At 37.6% G+C, this 17,710-nt stretch overlaps 1 protein-coding gene across 1 annotated transcript; it reads right to left on the reverse strand.

Moving 5' to 3' along the window:
- Positions 1-7,091: 7,091 nt before the first annotated feature.
- On the reverse strand, positions 7,092-9,776 carry LOC111916163 (laccase-11). Its single transcript, XM_023911799.2, has 6 exons — positions 9,593-9,776; positions 9,297-9,448; positions 8,819-9,063; positions 8,581-8,709; positions 7,570-8,493; positions 7,092-7,487 (listed from the first exon to the last, which is right to left on the reverse strand). Exons 1-6 carry the CDS (start codon positions 9,707-9,709, stop codon positions 7,357-7,359), a joined length of 1,698 nt encoding a protein of 565 aa, XP_023767567.1. The 5' UTR covers positions 9,710-9,776; the 3' UTR covers positions 7,092-7,356.
- Positions 9,777-17,710: the final 7,934 nt, after the last annotated feature.

Here is a 17,710-nt window from a genome sequence, read left to right on the forward strand (position 1 = left end):
AAAAATAATAGTAGATCCATCTGGTTAACACAAATACAACTATTCTACCACACATGTAAGAATATGTGAGGAAACTCACCTGATACTGATGACAGATAAATCTCACGCTCGAACTGCCGGAACTAGACTCCACCTAATAACAAAATAATTAACCCAAATTAATAATTAAGGTCCATAACTGAACTCACAAGTCGAAAACCCATAACTAAGCCCCTTAATGGTAATAAGACCATTTTGCCCCTCCCATGGTCCAAAACCCTAAATCTTAACCAAAGGTCAAAAGTCAGCAAAATTCAATTGCCCAGCGTGTACGCTTCGCTGGGTGTACTCTCTCTTATGTGGGGCATATAACTCAATCAACGACCAATCGGGGATGGGACTGGCTACACGAGGGCTTAGCCAGGAGTACGCCCGACGTACTTTGCCTGTTCCAACTCAATCAAGTTTTATGACTTAATCCATTAAGGCACCTACCCCAACTTTAGATTTGACCATCATAGGTTGTCTTAACCTATAAAGTCATCGAATTTAAGCCTTTGCATGGCTAGACAGGACCCGATGCAACAAACCCTTACTTCCATCACACTCTAAGTCACTTTACTCATGCATGGGCCTAGGGAAATGATCAAGCAACCATTTTTATGAATCTACAAGACCTAAAATGCATGAAAGGACAACTAGTATTCTCTAGAGTGCCCCATAAAACTCATCTATGGAGATCTAAATGAAAACTCATCAAGGTATAAACTTTATACTTGAAAAAGATTCACAACGAGGTGTAGTTTCTGGATCTACAAGCTTGCATGCAACACCTTCTTCTTCATAAGCATTCTTCTTCCACAAATAAGCACCAAAATCACTATTAAGCTCCAAACTCTCACAAAAAACGTTTAGACTCGAGATCAGGGTTTTTGAGAAAAGGGTGGCTGATAAGGAATGTCCACGGGAGGCATAGGGTGAAAAACCTTAAAATTTAGGTTTATAGGCTGGGCTAGTACGCTCGACGCACCACACGTACACGCAACGTACTAGCATGGCTTCCACGATCCAACTCCTCACATATACGCTGCACGTACCTCCATGTACGCCCAGCGTACCGACTAAAAAGAGAAACGTAAACCACAAGGGATCAAATATGCAACTTTGATTAAGTTAAGGGCTTAAATGATAATACCTGATAATCGGATGTTACACTTCCCCCTAGAATCAGACTTTGCCCTCGAAGTCATCCTTGGGAAATAGCTTAGGATAGTGCTCGCGCATCTCAGACTCGGGCTCCCACATCCATTCTGAACCCGTGAGGTGCTGCCACTGCACCTTCACCAACTCAACAAACTTGTTCCTCAAGGTCTTCACTTTCCGATCAAGAATTGCCACAGGCTTCGCAATGTAATTCAGACGATCATCGACCTGAATATCCTCTAAAGGAACTATAGCTGTCTTGTCAGCTATACACTTCCTCAACTGGGAAACATGGAAGGTATCATGAATCTGTCTCAACTCCTCCGATGGATCCAACCAATAAGCCACCTTGCCTACCCGTGCCAACTGTCTGAATGGTCTCCTAAACATGGGGCCCAACTTTCCCCACTTCTTGAAGCGGATAACACCCTTCCAGGGTCATACCTTCAACAACACTAAATCCCCACTTGGAACTTTAACTCAGAGCGACGTCGATCCGCATAACTCTTCTGGAGACTCTGGGCCATCAACAATATCTGTCTAACCTACTAGATAAGTATGGTCGTCTTGAGCACTACCTCCATGCTCCCCATCACTCTCTATCCAACCTCGCCCTAACAAATAGGAGTCCGACATCTCCTCCCATATAGAAGCTCGAATGAGGCATGCCGATACTAGCATGATGGCTATTGTTATAAGAAAATTCATCCAACGGGAGATAGGAGTCCCAACTCCCACCAAAGTCAATGATACAGACACGTAACATATCCTCGAGCGTCTGAGGAGTCCGCTCACTCTGCCCGTCTGTCTACAAATGATATACAGTACTGAAATGTAACTGGGTACCCAACTCCTCGTGAAACCTCTTCCAAAACCTAGAAGTGAAACGAACATCCCAGTACGACAAAATCAAATTTGGAACCCCATGTCATGCCACCACCTCTCGGACATAAATCTTAGCCAGTTTCTCTGCAGAAGATCTCTCGCTAATGGCTAGAAAGTGAGCACTCTTTGTCAAATGCTCCACTATTGTAACATCCCAAATTTTATGACCAAAAATTTCATTTTTAAATTAAATAATTGTAAAACCATTTGTTTGAAAACATCCATAATATCAACTCATATCAAAGCCCATGTATCAATAGTCAAAACATGTCATGATAAAAACAACATTAGAGTCTAAATCCTAAAGATCTCTTGTGCGGAAAATGTAGTGTGATGCGCTACAATCATTCCGACTCCTTTCACTTCGAAGGGGAAGTACCTGAAACCAAAACTGAAAATCATAAGCACAATTCTTAGTGATTTCCCACATCATACCACATAATCACATACTGTCAAGCATATCTAGGTACCCGACCTACTCTGTCAGACATATATGGGTGCCCGACCTACCGTGTCAAGCATATATGGGTGGTCGACCTAACCTGTCAAGCATATCTGGGTGCTCGACCTACCCGGTCAAGCATATCTGGGTGCTCGACCTACCCTTCGGTTAATCTCAACCGGTTACGGGGACTATTTCACCACTACCACTACCACTACCACATAATACAAATCATAAACATAAATTCAGATACTGCCTAGCATATATGGGTGCTGGCCTACCCCTTCGGTCCTTACGACCGGTAATGGGGTCTATCCTAACCCTCCTACCACTATCACATAATATCATAGCATACTAGCACATAAAGGCACATAAAGCATAACAGATAGTGGGATACCAGAACAATTATTACAAAGACAATCATCTCAACTATAATCAACTACTAGTGGGCCGACATTGGTGCCTTCGAACCACTTCTACTGGAAGGTAACCCACCTCGTAAGGCTGAATGTAGAATCTCACAGAAGAAATATCTAACGGATGCTCCAACGACTCCCCGACTATCATTATCACAATAACACGTTGTCAAAATCCAATAACCCTTCTTAGGATAAAAATAACCATTTTACCCCCTGGTCTAAATTAGACCATATCCTAGGCCAAATTACATCAAATCTTTCCAAGCCCACTAATGGCCCAATAAAGGCCTAATTTTCGACAAAGTATAATGCTTGTAAAGTTGTGCTACCAAGAGTCTTTAATCCCGACTGTATGACTAGTTTCAAACCTCTGGTTATTGTTACAAGGATCACACCTTGTAGTAGTTTCCGCACGCTTCATCGACGTCGGAACGTAGTAAATTAGGCAAGTTCGTCACCCGCCAAATGTTGGTTGTAGCCAGCAACCACGGGTGGCGTTGTCAACCCGTATATTATTCATATATGACTTCCTCGCTCACACGGGATTAGCAGTTACAGGTCAGATGATTTCCCCTAAGATTTCCAATCCTAGTTGATGAATAAGGTAGCTCATGTATATTTATCAAGTTTCGTTTGTTCTAATAGTGAAACCATATTCGTTTCTAAAACCCTAAATTATTAGACTATGCTTTAAGAATTATTCCTGATATTTATAATACTTAGGTAGTAAAAAAGCTATGACTTGAGGTAAAACCAGGTTTTATCTTGACATAAAACCAACAATAACAACATACTTATTAATTGGTATATAGAACTTCCGAGTATAACTCTGGAACTATATCGCACGTAACATATATATATATATATATATATATATATATATATATATATATATATATATATATATATATATATATATATATATATATATATATAATTCCCAAGTATAACTAAACATCTACATTTGTATACTTCTATAACAATAGCATGCAACATGTTTATGGTAGTTGTATATTTTCAGATACAAGATAACTATATCCCGGTTAACGAACATACTATCATATAAACATAGTATTAACTTGTATTCAATATTTAGCATGCGTTTCCCACGAAAACATTAAAAAGTGGGGACGTGAAACTCGCCCTAGTAGCATCATTTTATGTAATCTAACTAGAAATGGTCAGTGGTTTGTGATCGCCGGGCTCGGGATGTGAAACGGCTTCAACAAACGAGAGAGGGAGAGAGAGAGAGAGAGAGAGAGAGAGAGAGAGAGAGAGAGAGAAGAGATTTATGTGTAAGGAAGATTAGAGTCGAACTTTCTATTTATAGGCTATCCAAGTCAAGTCCACGTCGTGGGTTTAATGTCTACGTCATGGAATTAGAGTTGCATCACTTCATGGACTTACCATTTGGGTTCTAGCTTCGGAAGGTGTCCGAACGACTTTTCCATGTCGTGGATTTGATGTCCATGTCGTTCCATGTCATGGAATTCTTGTCCACGTAGTGGAATTGAGGCTGATTAGGGTTTCTGCCACGTGTCATGCCCTTAGACTGCTACATCTTCGGAAGGTCATAACTTTTGCAAACGAACTCTATTTTTGACGTTCTTTATATCCACGTGTAGGTATTTCCAGGTACTATGACTTTCTTTTAGACTCCAATAGCTAATTCTAAGTCTATTTTAAATTCCTCTTGTTATAAGGATTTATAGCGTTAGAATTTATCATAACTTCTTCACGCGAAGTCAGATTTAGACGTTCTCTATATTTTTGGAATTGTATGGACGTATACTTTGAGTTGTATCATAAAGTATATATGAAAGCTCATACTTGTATTAGAATTTATCATGAATTACATAGTAAGTTTACCACATTACTAGTTTAACAAAATCACATTACTTGATTGACATAATCACATGTGATTGTTATTGACCTATTTTGACTAGTGTTACAAACTTCAAAATGGTGATTTAAATAACCACAAGGCAACATTCAAGCTTTATACCAAAAAAATGTTGCGGATAAGATAAGGATTCTGGATCTACAAGCTCTTTCTTGTTTCCTCAAGCTTTTCCTTCTTCCAATGGCTTCAAGTACACACTAAAAACGCTTAGACTGGCTCACAATCACTCACAATAGCTTTAGGGTTTCGAGATTTTGGGTTAGGGACTTGGAGGCTGGAAATGAGGCCAACACCTTGGGTTAAGGTGTTTAAATAAGGTGCAAACCGTAGAAATTAGGGTTTCATATATGCCAGCCTACTCGTCGAGTTGAGTCCTCCCAACTCGTCGAGTAGGTCACTTAAAATACGTGGCCCTTATAATCTCTACTCGACGAGTTTGGGGCTCCCAACTCGTCGAGTTGCTCTATAAAATAGAATAAATTATAAGTTAAATACATACCAGGAACCAGACGTTACATGAATAACCAGCTTTATGATATGTTTCACTTAATTCAGACCAAATATGAGAAGCAATTTCATTACAAGCATGATTGGCATACAAAGACTCAGAAATAGAACCAAGAATCCAAGAACAAAATACAACATTACCACGATCCCATTTTCTAATTTTAGTTTCATCTTGAGATGGTTTATGAAATCTTTTATCAACAAACCCTAACTTATTTCTTCCTCTTAAGGCCCTAGTCATTGAAGTTTGCCAAATTCTAAAATTTTCAGGATCAGTCAATTAAAAACTAATAATAGACACTACACAATTATCAGACAGATGTACAAACAAGGGATCATCAAAATCATAATGATGTGGACTCTTGGAACCAGAAGTACAAGATGGAGTTTCTCCAACCTTGATTGATACACCTTATATAACAATTAAATTGTGTTCTCTTGGCAAACCCAATGATTGTACTAAACTAGATTAAACCACCTTTCTTGTGGAGGACAAGTTAGTACAACCACAAGACCACAGTCCTCAGTTATCAACAAGTTATAAGTGTCACAAACAAATATGTAAAACTAAAACAAAAAAAAATATACACTCAAGCAACATAGAAGTACCCAAGATTAAAAAAAAACAAAAAACAAAAAAAAAACAAAAAACAAAAACAAGAAGGCGTGCAAAAACCTTACAGTAATCTATTGTTATAATGCTCAACAAGCAGCAAATCAGTTTACAGTTAGATCTGTACGTAACAGAACCTAACACTAAAGCAGACATGCATTCAAATGCCAGAAACCACCAAACCACTCAGATTCCACTGTTTGTAACCTTGACGTTGACCGTCGTTTAACGCTTGGCGTTAGAAGAAGAAGACGTTTAGATCTAACGTCAATAGTCAAACGAACATTTACTCTCAAGATTAACAATGTCTGAGATAGTTTACCCACAGAGATCAAATGAAGATCTGAACAAAAAACAACGATCAAACAGATCGATAAATGATCGGAACAAGTAGAACCGATCAAACACAAAAGACAACAAAAAACCCTGAATCGAGAAGACAAAAAATAAATAAAACCGAAGCAGGAACAAACCCGCTCTGATACCATATTAAAATTGTAAAGAACAACTCAAAATGACAACATCAACATATCTTTTATTATGAAAATAAAATCCAGTTGGTTTCCGGATACTTACAACTGAAACCTCACCTACAAGAATCACTCTCACTCAAACAAGAATGGAAAATAAAGAATAAGTACAAACTATGAACAAGATTTTTAGTAAACAAAACAGAGAAAAACTCTAATATGAAGAGAAACCCTAAAGACGAAGAAGATAAGAGAACCATAGATGCTTGAGAGAAAAAACGAGTGTTACAATTATTAATACCTTCAAGATTAAATCACTCAATATATACACCAGGTCAACTAACATGGATCAAGTCGGACTTTACTGAACCAAACCCATCCAGATAGATCTGCATGTTTTCAACATTTCAAAAAAAAAAAAAAAAAGAGCCCCGATCCCTGCAAAATAACAATAATGCAAAACATGCCCAAACTAACAAAAAAATCACACTTCATTCAGAACTCACCTTTGTTCATATTTACAGATTATACCCAAATTCCAGTCTTAATCTCAATATTAATCTTGAAATCTTAATTATACTTTTAACACATTCACCTTAATAGTAAAAACGTTTTGTTACATTATGTATAAGGTGACAGAATAACTAGTAATATAAGCTTGAACCATGAGTTCCATATATTGTAGTTATATTTTATAATGATACAAAAATAACATAAAAAATGTACATGTGTCATGTCAACTTAAAAAAAATCAAACAATTTTTGGTTTGCTAATTGAAAATAAACACAACAGAGTATGAAATGAAATCCTCTTATTTTTTTTTCAGTTTCATTCCTTGTCAACTCTCAAAAGAACTGCAGCCTCCTCCAATTTTGACGGAGATATAATCAGACTTGAACAAATATACACACTTTGGAAAATATACACTTATTGGTTAGCATGATGGAAGATCCTTTGGTGGAGGACGAACCACTTGATCTTTTCCTGGCCCATCTTCCACCACAAACGCCGTCTTCAATCCCCATCCGGTGTGCAACTCCAAATGACAGTGAAAGAACCAAACACCTACGTACACAAGAATTAGTTCCATATGGTTTTTAACGTTGTGTGTGTGTTTTTTTCTTTGTTTGGTAAAGATGATCGATACCTGGATTATCAGCTCGGAATCGAATGGCAGCCCAACCACCGGTGGGAACACCGACGGTGTTTCTCTCCGGTGGATCAACCAAGTTATACTTGGCTGGATCCTTGGAAGAGTCAAAGTTCCCAATCCCAGTTCCAACGACAAAAAAATTGAATCCATGAAGATGAAAAGGGTGGGATTCAACGCTTAACAAATTGGTATCTTGTATGACCAATTCAACGGTAGAATTAAACACGATTTTGCTCAGTCGTGTTCCCTTAGAAGTGAAAAGATTTGCAGTAAGTGGAGCACCGGTGTAATTAAAAGCCTTCGGAGGCTTATCAGGAAAATCAGTTCTAAACACTCCTTTCATGTTAAAGTAATGAGCCTGGAGAAGTCCAGTTTCCGGCATCACAAACGTTATGTTGTTCAAGGATGCAGAAAGTCGAGTTCCATTGAGGCACGTAGCACAATCACTCTTCCCAAGCCCGATGGTGAAAAACAAGTTCCGGTCAACTTTCAACGGCACATTCGCCGGAAAGTTAGGGGTGTTTAAGCTCCGAAGCTTTTGGTTATAACTTAAAGCAAAGTTGGTGTCGTTAGGTAATGGTAGAACAGGGAGTGTAGGAATGACGGTGGCGGGAATGTTTTTATATTGGAAAATTGCGGTGGCGGTTTTGTTGTCAACCGGAATTGGAACATCCTGGAATGGTCGCACCGCCATGAAGTAGCGGCCGGGAGTCTGGATGGCGGAGACGATCACATTTGTTGTTTGGCCTGGAGCAATCAGTAAAGCATTTGTGGTGAATGGTTTTGTGTAAACTGCATCGATCTCCACCACCGTCATGTTGTGGCCGGCGATTGCAAAAAATAGTTCGTCGTTGAGTGCAGCGTTGACTATTCTCAAGAGGTATTTCTTTCCTTGCTCAACTTCCATAGCAAATGTATCTTAAATGAAGAAAAACAAAAAAGAAAGTTACACGATCTAAAATGCATCAATGATATTACTCAATCAATAAACAAGTTATGACATACGTTTCTCGGAACAAGGAAAAAGTGGGCCTGGTTTTCCGTTGATCGTGTGCGCATCAGACATATTTGGTGGCAATCCTAAAGCATTGCCTTGCTTCACAACCGCTTCGACATCTGCATGCCACCATTCACCTACAAATAAGAGATTTTTTTCGTTTCTAATTAGATACTCATGAAAATATATAAAAATGTGAGAAACATTAAACGATGAAAATGCTTTCAAATAATCCATATAGTTTACCAAACACGATGACATGTTCTCCATCGGGGCGTGGGAATGGAAATGGCACTGATTGTTTAGGTAAAATTACAATAGCACCATAAACAGTTGCTCTGAGCCATAGAATATGTGCATGCCACCAAAGTGTCCCTCTTTGGCCTGTAATGTTAAAGTCATAAACGTAGCTATTCCCGGTCTGGATCGGGCATTGTGTGATGTATGCCGGTCCATCGGCCCACCCGTTAGCATATTGTTTTAAGCCATGCCTAATAAAACATGATAAATAAAAAATTACTGTGTAGGGAACTGGTGGATTCGATAGAAAACAGAATCTATTTTACTTCAATGGTATAACAGAATCATACGAGTCATTGAGTGACACATATAAAGGATCACAAAAATGGTCATAGTTTTAGCGATAACAAACCTAAAGAAAAGATATTGTGTACGTGTTTGTTTGTACGTACTTTGTATAATAAATAATTTCTAAACCTCATACCAATGAATGGACATATTGTATTGGGCATGGTTTGAAACGTTGATAAGAACTCTATCGCCTTCTCGAGCGTAAACTGTTGGACCTGGAAACCTCCCATTTACAGTTACAATTGGTTTTGCATGGCACAATCTGCTAACGTTCTTCACTTCGACCTTTTTTAAATACAAGAATATAATACAATCATTTTCGAATTTAACACAGAAGAACTTAACTAACAAAACCAATAAACTAATGTTCATAGTAGATTAAAAGCCATAGAAACTAGCTATCACGACATACCAAAACTACAAACTTACATTAAACTGATACTTCTTGGTGGCTGCCTTGACCTCAACAGAAAGCAATGAAACGAACATGAAAATGCAAATAATAAAAACGGATTTTACTAAAGTGAATGTATGATTAGTCTTCATCTTCTCCAATCGTTTATTTGTGGCTTTCTTGAGAATGAATTAGTTGAGGAAGATGAAGATATAGATATACATACATGTTTGTGTATATATACACACATATATACATATATTAGGTGGAGTGGAAAAGTGAGAAGGGTGTAGACCATAACGTTTAAGTTAAACATGTGTATAGTAAGACGTCAAACCCATAAATAATTAAAAGACTAATATAATCTTATTGGCGGTTTGTTTTAGAGAGTTCCAATGTTTTTATAAGATTTTACTTTAGGTTTTTGTATATTTATCAGTCGAGGATCGTTATCAAATATTGATGAGATTGATTATGGCCCATAAGGTTTTTTTTTTTTTTTTTTTTTTTTTTTTTTTTTATTTTAACTTGTAACAGAAATCCATTACTGATATCCGATGATTAATATTTATAATTATTTACATTAGTTTTTGTGTCTATTCATATGTAAAAAAACAAAGCATTATATTGTAAGTTTCCCATATTTTAAAAATAAATTGATGTAAATGTGAAGATTTGGACACGAGAGGTACACTAGACCAACCTATCGTCTAGGTGCCGTCGTGAGCTTTGCCGTTAAGGAAAAGGAATACAATGAGATTAAGATTTTCTTTCTATTGCACATATTTCACCCAAAAGTAAAATTGTAGTATTTAATTATAATAGGTTTTTTAATTACCATAAACTTGAAATGCATTTTAATTAAGAAACATGGGTATTGTAAATCAACTAGGAGGTGTCGTCCGTGCCATGCTGCAAAATATATAGAAACTATATATATATATATATATATATATATATATATATATATATATATATATATATATATATATATATATATATATATATATATATATATATATATATATATATATATGGGTAAAGTGAATATACCTAACAACCTTATATAAGCTTAGGTACCTAACTCCATAATACTACATCGGTTTGTATCATATTTATATTGTAATTGTCTAAGGTTCTTAAACTTCAACCCCATAACTTGATTACTTCCAAAATCTTTGGACTTTCAACAATATCTTTCTTTTACATCACGTCTTTCTATCGAATACCACCTATGACCTTCATATCCTACCGCTACAAATGAAAAGATGTAGGAGAAATATAATGATGAATTTCCAAATTTTTTTGAAGTAAATCAAGTTTAGGGATGAAGTTTAAGAACCTCGGATGATTACAATGAAAATTTAATGCAAAATGACGTAGTTTGATGAGGTTAGGTACCTAAGCTTATATAAGGTTGTTAGGTATATTCATTTTACCCACTATATATATATATATATATATATATATATATATATATATATATATATATATATATAGCTAGGTTCAAATGTTTTCACTATCTATTGTGTGAATGTATGATTGATTCTGGACCAATCATTTTAGTTATTTTAAGAAAGTAATTAATGCATATTAAATGCTGAAGATGTAATTAATACCCATTATATTTTCAACATGTAATATACATTAATTACTTTCTTAAAATAACTAAAATGATTGGTCCAGAATCAATAATACATGCACACAATAGATAGTGGAAACAAAATAACCTAATCCTATATATATATATATATATATATATATATATATATATATATATATATATATATATATATATATATATATATATATATATATATATATATATATAAATCTTAGGAATAGTGAAGTTACGAATTTTTTTGGTAGAATTGGTCCTTGAATTATTGTTGGGCTTCAAAGTTAGGAATAGTAAATTTGGATGTTTTTTTGTCAACTTTGCTCCTCATTCTTTAGCCATTTTGACACTTTTTGTCCTTACAATCAATATTTTTACACTTTTTAGGAACCTTTTAATATTTAAAGTTGTGGCCACAAAACTTTAACGGTTTGACAGCTTTGATCCATTTTCTAAAAACTTGCTCAATCCTACCCCTTTAATTCTTTAGTCATTTTAACACTTCAGGTCCTTGCAGTCAAAACTTTAACATTTTTTCATAAAAACATGAAACAAATAGTCCGGGGCAAAGCCCGGGTTTTTCATCCTTACACTTTCTACGTCTGTCATATTTATCGATTCGGAAATAACATTTGCATGTAGACATTGATTGATTACCTTCGAGCTTACATAACAATAGGTAAATAAGAAGCAATACCATTGCCAGTATCATTTTTCACAACAAAACGTCTTTAATAAAAATATATATTTGTTTAAATATAAATATAGTGTTAATATTCACAACTATGAATTTATGGTTAAAGGCTTAATCGTTTAGAATTTAGAGTTTAGATACAAGTACAAAAGTATTTAATAACGTTTAGAATGACATCTAGTATACAATCAGTAACATGGGGGTATAAGTACAAAATGCAAGGCTTTCTAGTTACAATCTAAAAAAATAATAATAATATTTTGGGGGATGCAGTGGTCAAGGTATTCCCACTGCAACCTTTACATCCAACATTGCGCTTGAAATAGCAATTTCTTTAATATCAATTGTGCATCTACTAAAAAGAAACATACACTTAGGTACATACCCATCATGAAATAGCAAAATACTTTTTTTTATTTAGCTGTATTACCTCTTATTCCATTTGCAAGGTCTGAGCATAGTTTAACCAAAAGTGGAGCATAAAAGATGAACACCATAATCAGGTAAATATATCCAAAAATATAATAAAACACACCATTTATACATGAAAATAGACATAAAGTAAACATACAAATAAAAATTAAGACTGTTTTTAATATCATCGTATTTCTTTATTAAAAAAATTTATCATTGTTTGTTCAAAAATATAAATTACTTTTACAAGGATAACCCATGGATAAGTGAAAATAGTTTAATGCATATGATCATAGCACATACTATTAATTCTAGGACTCTTGAAATTTTAAGTACAATCTGTAAAATAATAGCCTCAACGTACATGACTTTCTACAACTTTAAGGTCATTTATAAGTCACTTAAAATTTCACCATAAGTAACTTAATTTGAGTTTTACAAACTCTTCAAAAATGAGGTGATTGGTTGGTTGCAAAGTTTTAGAGATAAACACATGTAGTGAATATGGGGTAACTTCCCATTGCTTATCAGAATCTTCGCATATCCCTGAAATTACATTTTTGTGTTGCTTATTGGAAACACATTAAATATTTGGTACCTTCATCATAAAATTAACCATTAAAAAACAAAACAAAAAAAAACTAATTAAAGGGCGCTATGAAACAAATAAGCCAATGTAGTCTTGCTGAAAAAGAAAACGTCAATCAAAACAATCAAAAAGAGACAAAATATCACCAATAACTATGAAACAGATCAACTAATAACCAATATAACATATGAAACAGAATCAGGAAGTACCTCAACTTTTGAATCAAGGGTTCCAAACTTCAGTAACAACAAAGTGAAAACCTAAATCCATAAATGTTCATTTTTTTTCCGAATAAAGACAGAAAAGTGTAAAACCAACATTAATCAAATATATAATATAATAAAACAAACAATAACCCCAACGCTATGTTGATGAGGAAGGGCGGTGGTGCTAGTGATGACGGTTAGGGTTTTTCCAGATCTGTAATTTTTTGTGACGGACATGAACAGAGATCGTGAAGTAGCAGAAGAACGATGAGTAAAAACATGTTTAGCACAGATCCACGTAACAAAGAATAAAGACAGAAAGGTAAGGGAATACCATTTTTCATTAGATCCAAATGCTGAAAATGCAAAACTCTTTGTATCAAATCATTCAACTCTTCCTTCCTGAAGACCACAATGACACAAAGACCGGAGCAAAAGAGAAGAGAAGAATGTTGCGTAATATGTGACTGATATAATATTTTTATAAAAAAGAACAAACATACCTAGATGGATGGTGGTCCAATCTTAGCAGTGAAGGTAATGGATAATGGTGGTGTGTTGGCAGGGTTTAAGTTGAAGGGGTAAGTGGTTGAAGGCGGCATTTAGGATTTATCTGTAACGACCCAAAAATCACGACTAAAAATTTCTTTTAAAACATTACCAAACCATGTTTATAAAAACGTATCATAAGTCATAACATAATTTTCGATTATTAAATTCAAAACATAATCTCATTATCAGAGTAAAACATTCCTCAGGCTAACTGACTATGGTGTGTGCACTGCAACCTCTCCGAGCTCCTCTTTTGAAAACTGAGTACCTAAAACCAAAACTGAAAACCGTAAGCACGAAGCTTAGTGAGCTCCCCCAAACTACCACATACCATACAACATATAAAGCACATACGGGGCCTTGCCCACTGCATCAGACCAAAGTCCGGAAACTGCATCGGGCCGAAGCCCGGACTAACTGGGACCATGTCCCCTGCATCGGACCGATGTCCAGAAACTGCATCGGGCCGAAGCCCGGACTAACTGGGACCATGTCCCCTGCATCGGACCGAAGTCCGGAAACTGCATCGGGCCGAAGCCCGGACTAACTGGGACCATGTCCCCTGCATCGGACCGAAATCCGGAAACTGCATCAGGCCGAAGCCCGCATCGGACCGAAGTCCGGACTAACTGCATCGGACCAAAGTCCGGAACTAACTGAACAAAGCATAACATAAACATATCAACTAACATGAACACATATATATTGCATACTGCATCGGGCCGTGACCCGGAACACATAACACATAAATCTTGTCTGAGCCAAAAAGGCATCAAACATACTAACTACTGCATCAGACCGAAGTCCGGAAACTACTGCTAGCTAACCCGGCCGGCATTGTGGCCTTAGAACCATTCCTACTGGAAGGAAACTCACCTCGAAATGCTGACTGCTGAAAAATCGAGTGAAAGATCCCCGACTACAGTCCCGGCTGCTCTCCGGCTATCATGACAAGTCAAACACTAAATCAAAAAGGGGAATCTTTTTATGGGTAAAATAACCATTTTACCCCTGCTATGGCATGGGTCACAATATAGCCCAAACCCTCAATTCCCTCCAAATCCATCCATGGCCCCGCTAAAGGTCCACTAATGGCCCAATTTGCTCCTTTGGGCCTAAAGCCCTTTATTGGACCTTACTCAAGCCAAATGATAATCCTTGGTCCTTAACAACTGAATTTTGATGGCCTAATAAGGCCCAAGGACCCTAAGTCTCAACTCAGCCCACACCGAGGCCCAAAATGCAATAAGCCCAACTAACTGCGCTACGTGGGGCGTACTCTAATGTACGCTTAGCGTACTGGCCTGCTAGAGAGTACGCGGGGCGTACCTGCAATTATGCTCGGCGTACTCATTCTGTTAAGACACTTTTCATTTAAGTGCTTAATACTCCGACTCAAGAGCCATAAACTTAGATCTAGGTCTTATTCTATGCATTAAGCCATAAAGTCACTGACTTGGTGACTTTACATGGCCCAAACCAACCCAAACTCTCAAAACACTCTTCTACTTCCACAAAGGGGACTATATCTCATGCATGGACTTAATAGGACCACAAAGGTCGAAACTTTACTACTTCTGGGACTCATATGACTCTAAGGGAGGCAACCCTGGTCTTAGAAACGAGCTTAAGTCATAAAGTCCCAATCTTGGGACCAAAAGGTCCAAAAACTTGTACTAAGGAGATCTAAGAGGTTAATCATCAAGCTCAAGACTTTGTATCTTGCAAAGGTCCGAAATGAAGCACTTATCCCAAATCTACAAGCTCTAGCTTCAAAGGTTCCTCCTTGCCAACCTTCTTCTCCTTGCTTCCAAGCTTTAATCCACCAAAATAGGTTCTCCAAGGTCAAGATCTCATAAAATGAAGGTAGGGAAGTTCTAGGGTTTCTTCTGAGGTTGAGGAGGCTCATATGGGGGCTAGGGTTGGAACCATAATGTCCTTTATATAGTGCTCAATCCGAAATTAGGGTTTCATAACTTTTAGCGTATGCTGGGCGTACGCCTTGGACATCCGCGACCAAGCTGCCTTATTACGCTGGGCGTAACACAACTTACGTTGGGCGTACCGACGCATGTTCCAAACATGCATGCAGGGCCTTCCATGCAAACTTTTCTTTATAAGGGCCATTCTCGCCAAATCTTCAAAGTGTCATAACTCCTTCGTTCTAGATCCGTTTCTGATGAAATTTATATCCACAGAAAGGTGGCGAGAAGTCCTACGCTCCTAACAACATAACCCGACCCGAAAACTTCTCGAACAATAACTCCAAATTTAATAAAGGACTAAAACGCCCCTGACCTTGGCCTCTGAAATTCCATAGACGAATATTTTAGAACAGGGCGTTACAACTCTCCTCCACTTAAACTAGACTTCGTCCTCGAAGTCCGCTACGACCGATTATGCCACAACACCTTGCCTGGTGACTCTAACCCTTTTGTCCATCACTCCAGCCAGTCTCAGCGCTGGTTACTACTGCTGATACATATTAAATTCTTCTCTTTTCCATAATTCCTTAGTGTTACTTCCTCCGACTGAAAATTTTGTTGCCCCTCATCTGCCTACCGGATGCACTGAGACTACCCTATTCCAACTAATCCGCCGATATTTGGGTTACCGGACTCCTACCGGTCACTACACTCCATCGCAATCTCCTAGTCGCTTCCAGCGACTTCTAAAGATACTTCGACTATCTATAACCATTCTATCCATTCTGCCACCCATACTGAATCGATGCTACTGGAACCAGCCTTCTTATCTCTCATCTGACTACTCAACTTCCAAAAACTTGAGTCTCCCTTCCCAAAAGAAAGGCTACCTGCCTAATTACCCTTGCAGATCACTTATACTTGGCAGAAGACTTAACTAATCCTGCTGAGAGGGACTTGCCATTCCTAAATCAACCAAATATATCGTCCTTACTTGAATTCCAACACAAATACTAATACTGTCTAAAACTTTGAAACTATCCGAACACTGAATTGCCTGCAATACCGAACATGCCTGAAACTCTGAATTGCCTGAAACACTGAGCTGCCTGAAACACTTAACTGCATGAAACACTAAACATGCCTGAAACTCTGAATACGCCTGAAACACTAAACTGCCTGAAACACTGCTTCCCAAATTATCTCAAGACCTTCCTGGTCTCCAATCATTTGTCGGTTATCTGCAATACCGAGTTCCAACTCAACTGTGGAGTCAAAAGGCTCCTCACCTAGTCGATCCCATGACTTCTGAACGAAATATTTCTCTGGAACTAGTTTCCACTAGTTATCCTGTCACTGTGGCTCTAACAACCTCCCGATCCACAGATCAGGTCCAAACGTCACATCTTGACATCATCAATTCCACGACTACAACATGATGGCTCCCAGACTAACGGTAGCCCCTAACATACCCGAACCCCAACGGTCCACTGCTACTCTGATCTCATAACTGTGGTGACGATCCGACCGTCGAATCACCGGCTTAACCATAACTGAACCATTTGGGAAATTCGAAATCTAACCTGTGGATTCCCATATCTTCACTGCTGCACCCGAACTGGTGGGTACTACTATTTCCCCCGCGTCCAAATAACGCGCTCATGCTATCTACTAACTTGACGAGTGCTACGGCTACTTCCGTAGACTTACAACACTATACTGCTATTTGACTGCTAGTGAATGTTACGACTACCCCCGCAGATTTACAACACTACTACTACTATCTGACCGCTAGTGAATGCTACGGCTACCCCTGCAGACTTACAACACTACTACTACTATCTGACTGCTAGTGAATGCTACGGCTACCCCTGTAGACTTACAACACTACCACTACTACTACTATCTGACTGCTAGTGAATGCTACGGCTACCCCCGCAGACTTACAACACTTCTACTACTATCTGACTGCTAGTGAATGCTGCGGCTATCCCCGCAGACTTACAACACTACTACCACTACTACTATCTGAGGACATCCTGACTATCCCTAGTCATGCTAGTGATTCCTCATCCTGATTTCTCAAAACCAGCCCTCAGTCTTTGAATACTACATCAACCTCGACATCTTATATCCTTGATATACTTAGCGCTTC

Source organism: Lactuca sativa, chromosome 3 (genome assembly GCF_002870075.4).
Source record: "Lactuca sativa cultivar Salinas chromosome 3, Lsat_Salinas_v11, whole genome shotgun sequence".
In the NCBI taxonomy this organism is placed as follows: domain Eukaryota; kingdom Viridiplantae; phylum Streptophyta; class Magnoliopsida; order Asterales; family Asteraceae; genus Lactuca; species Lactuca sativa.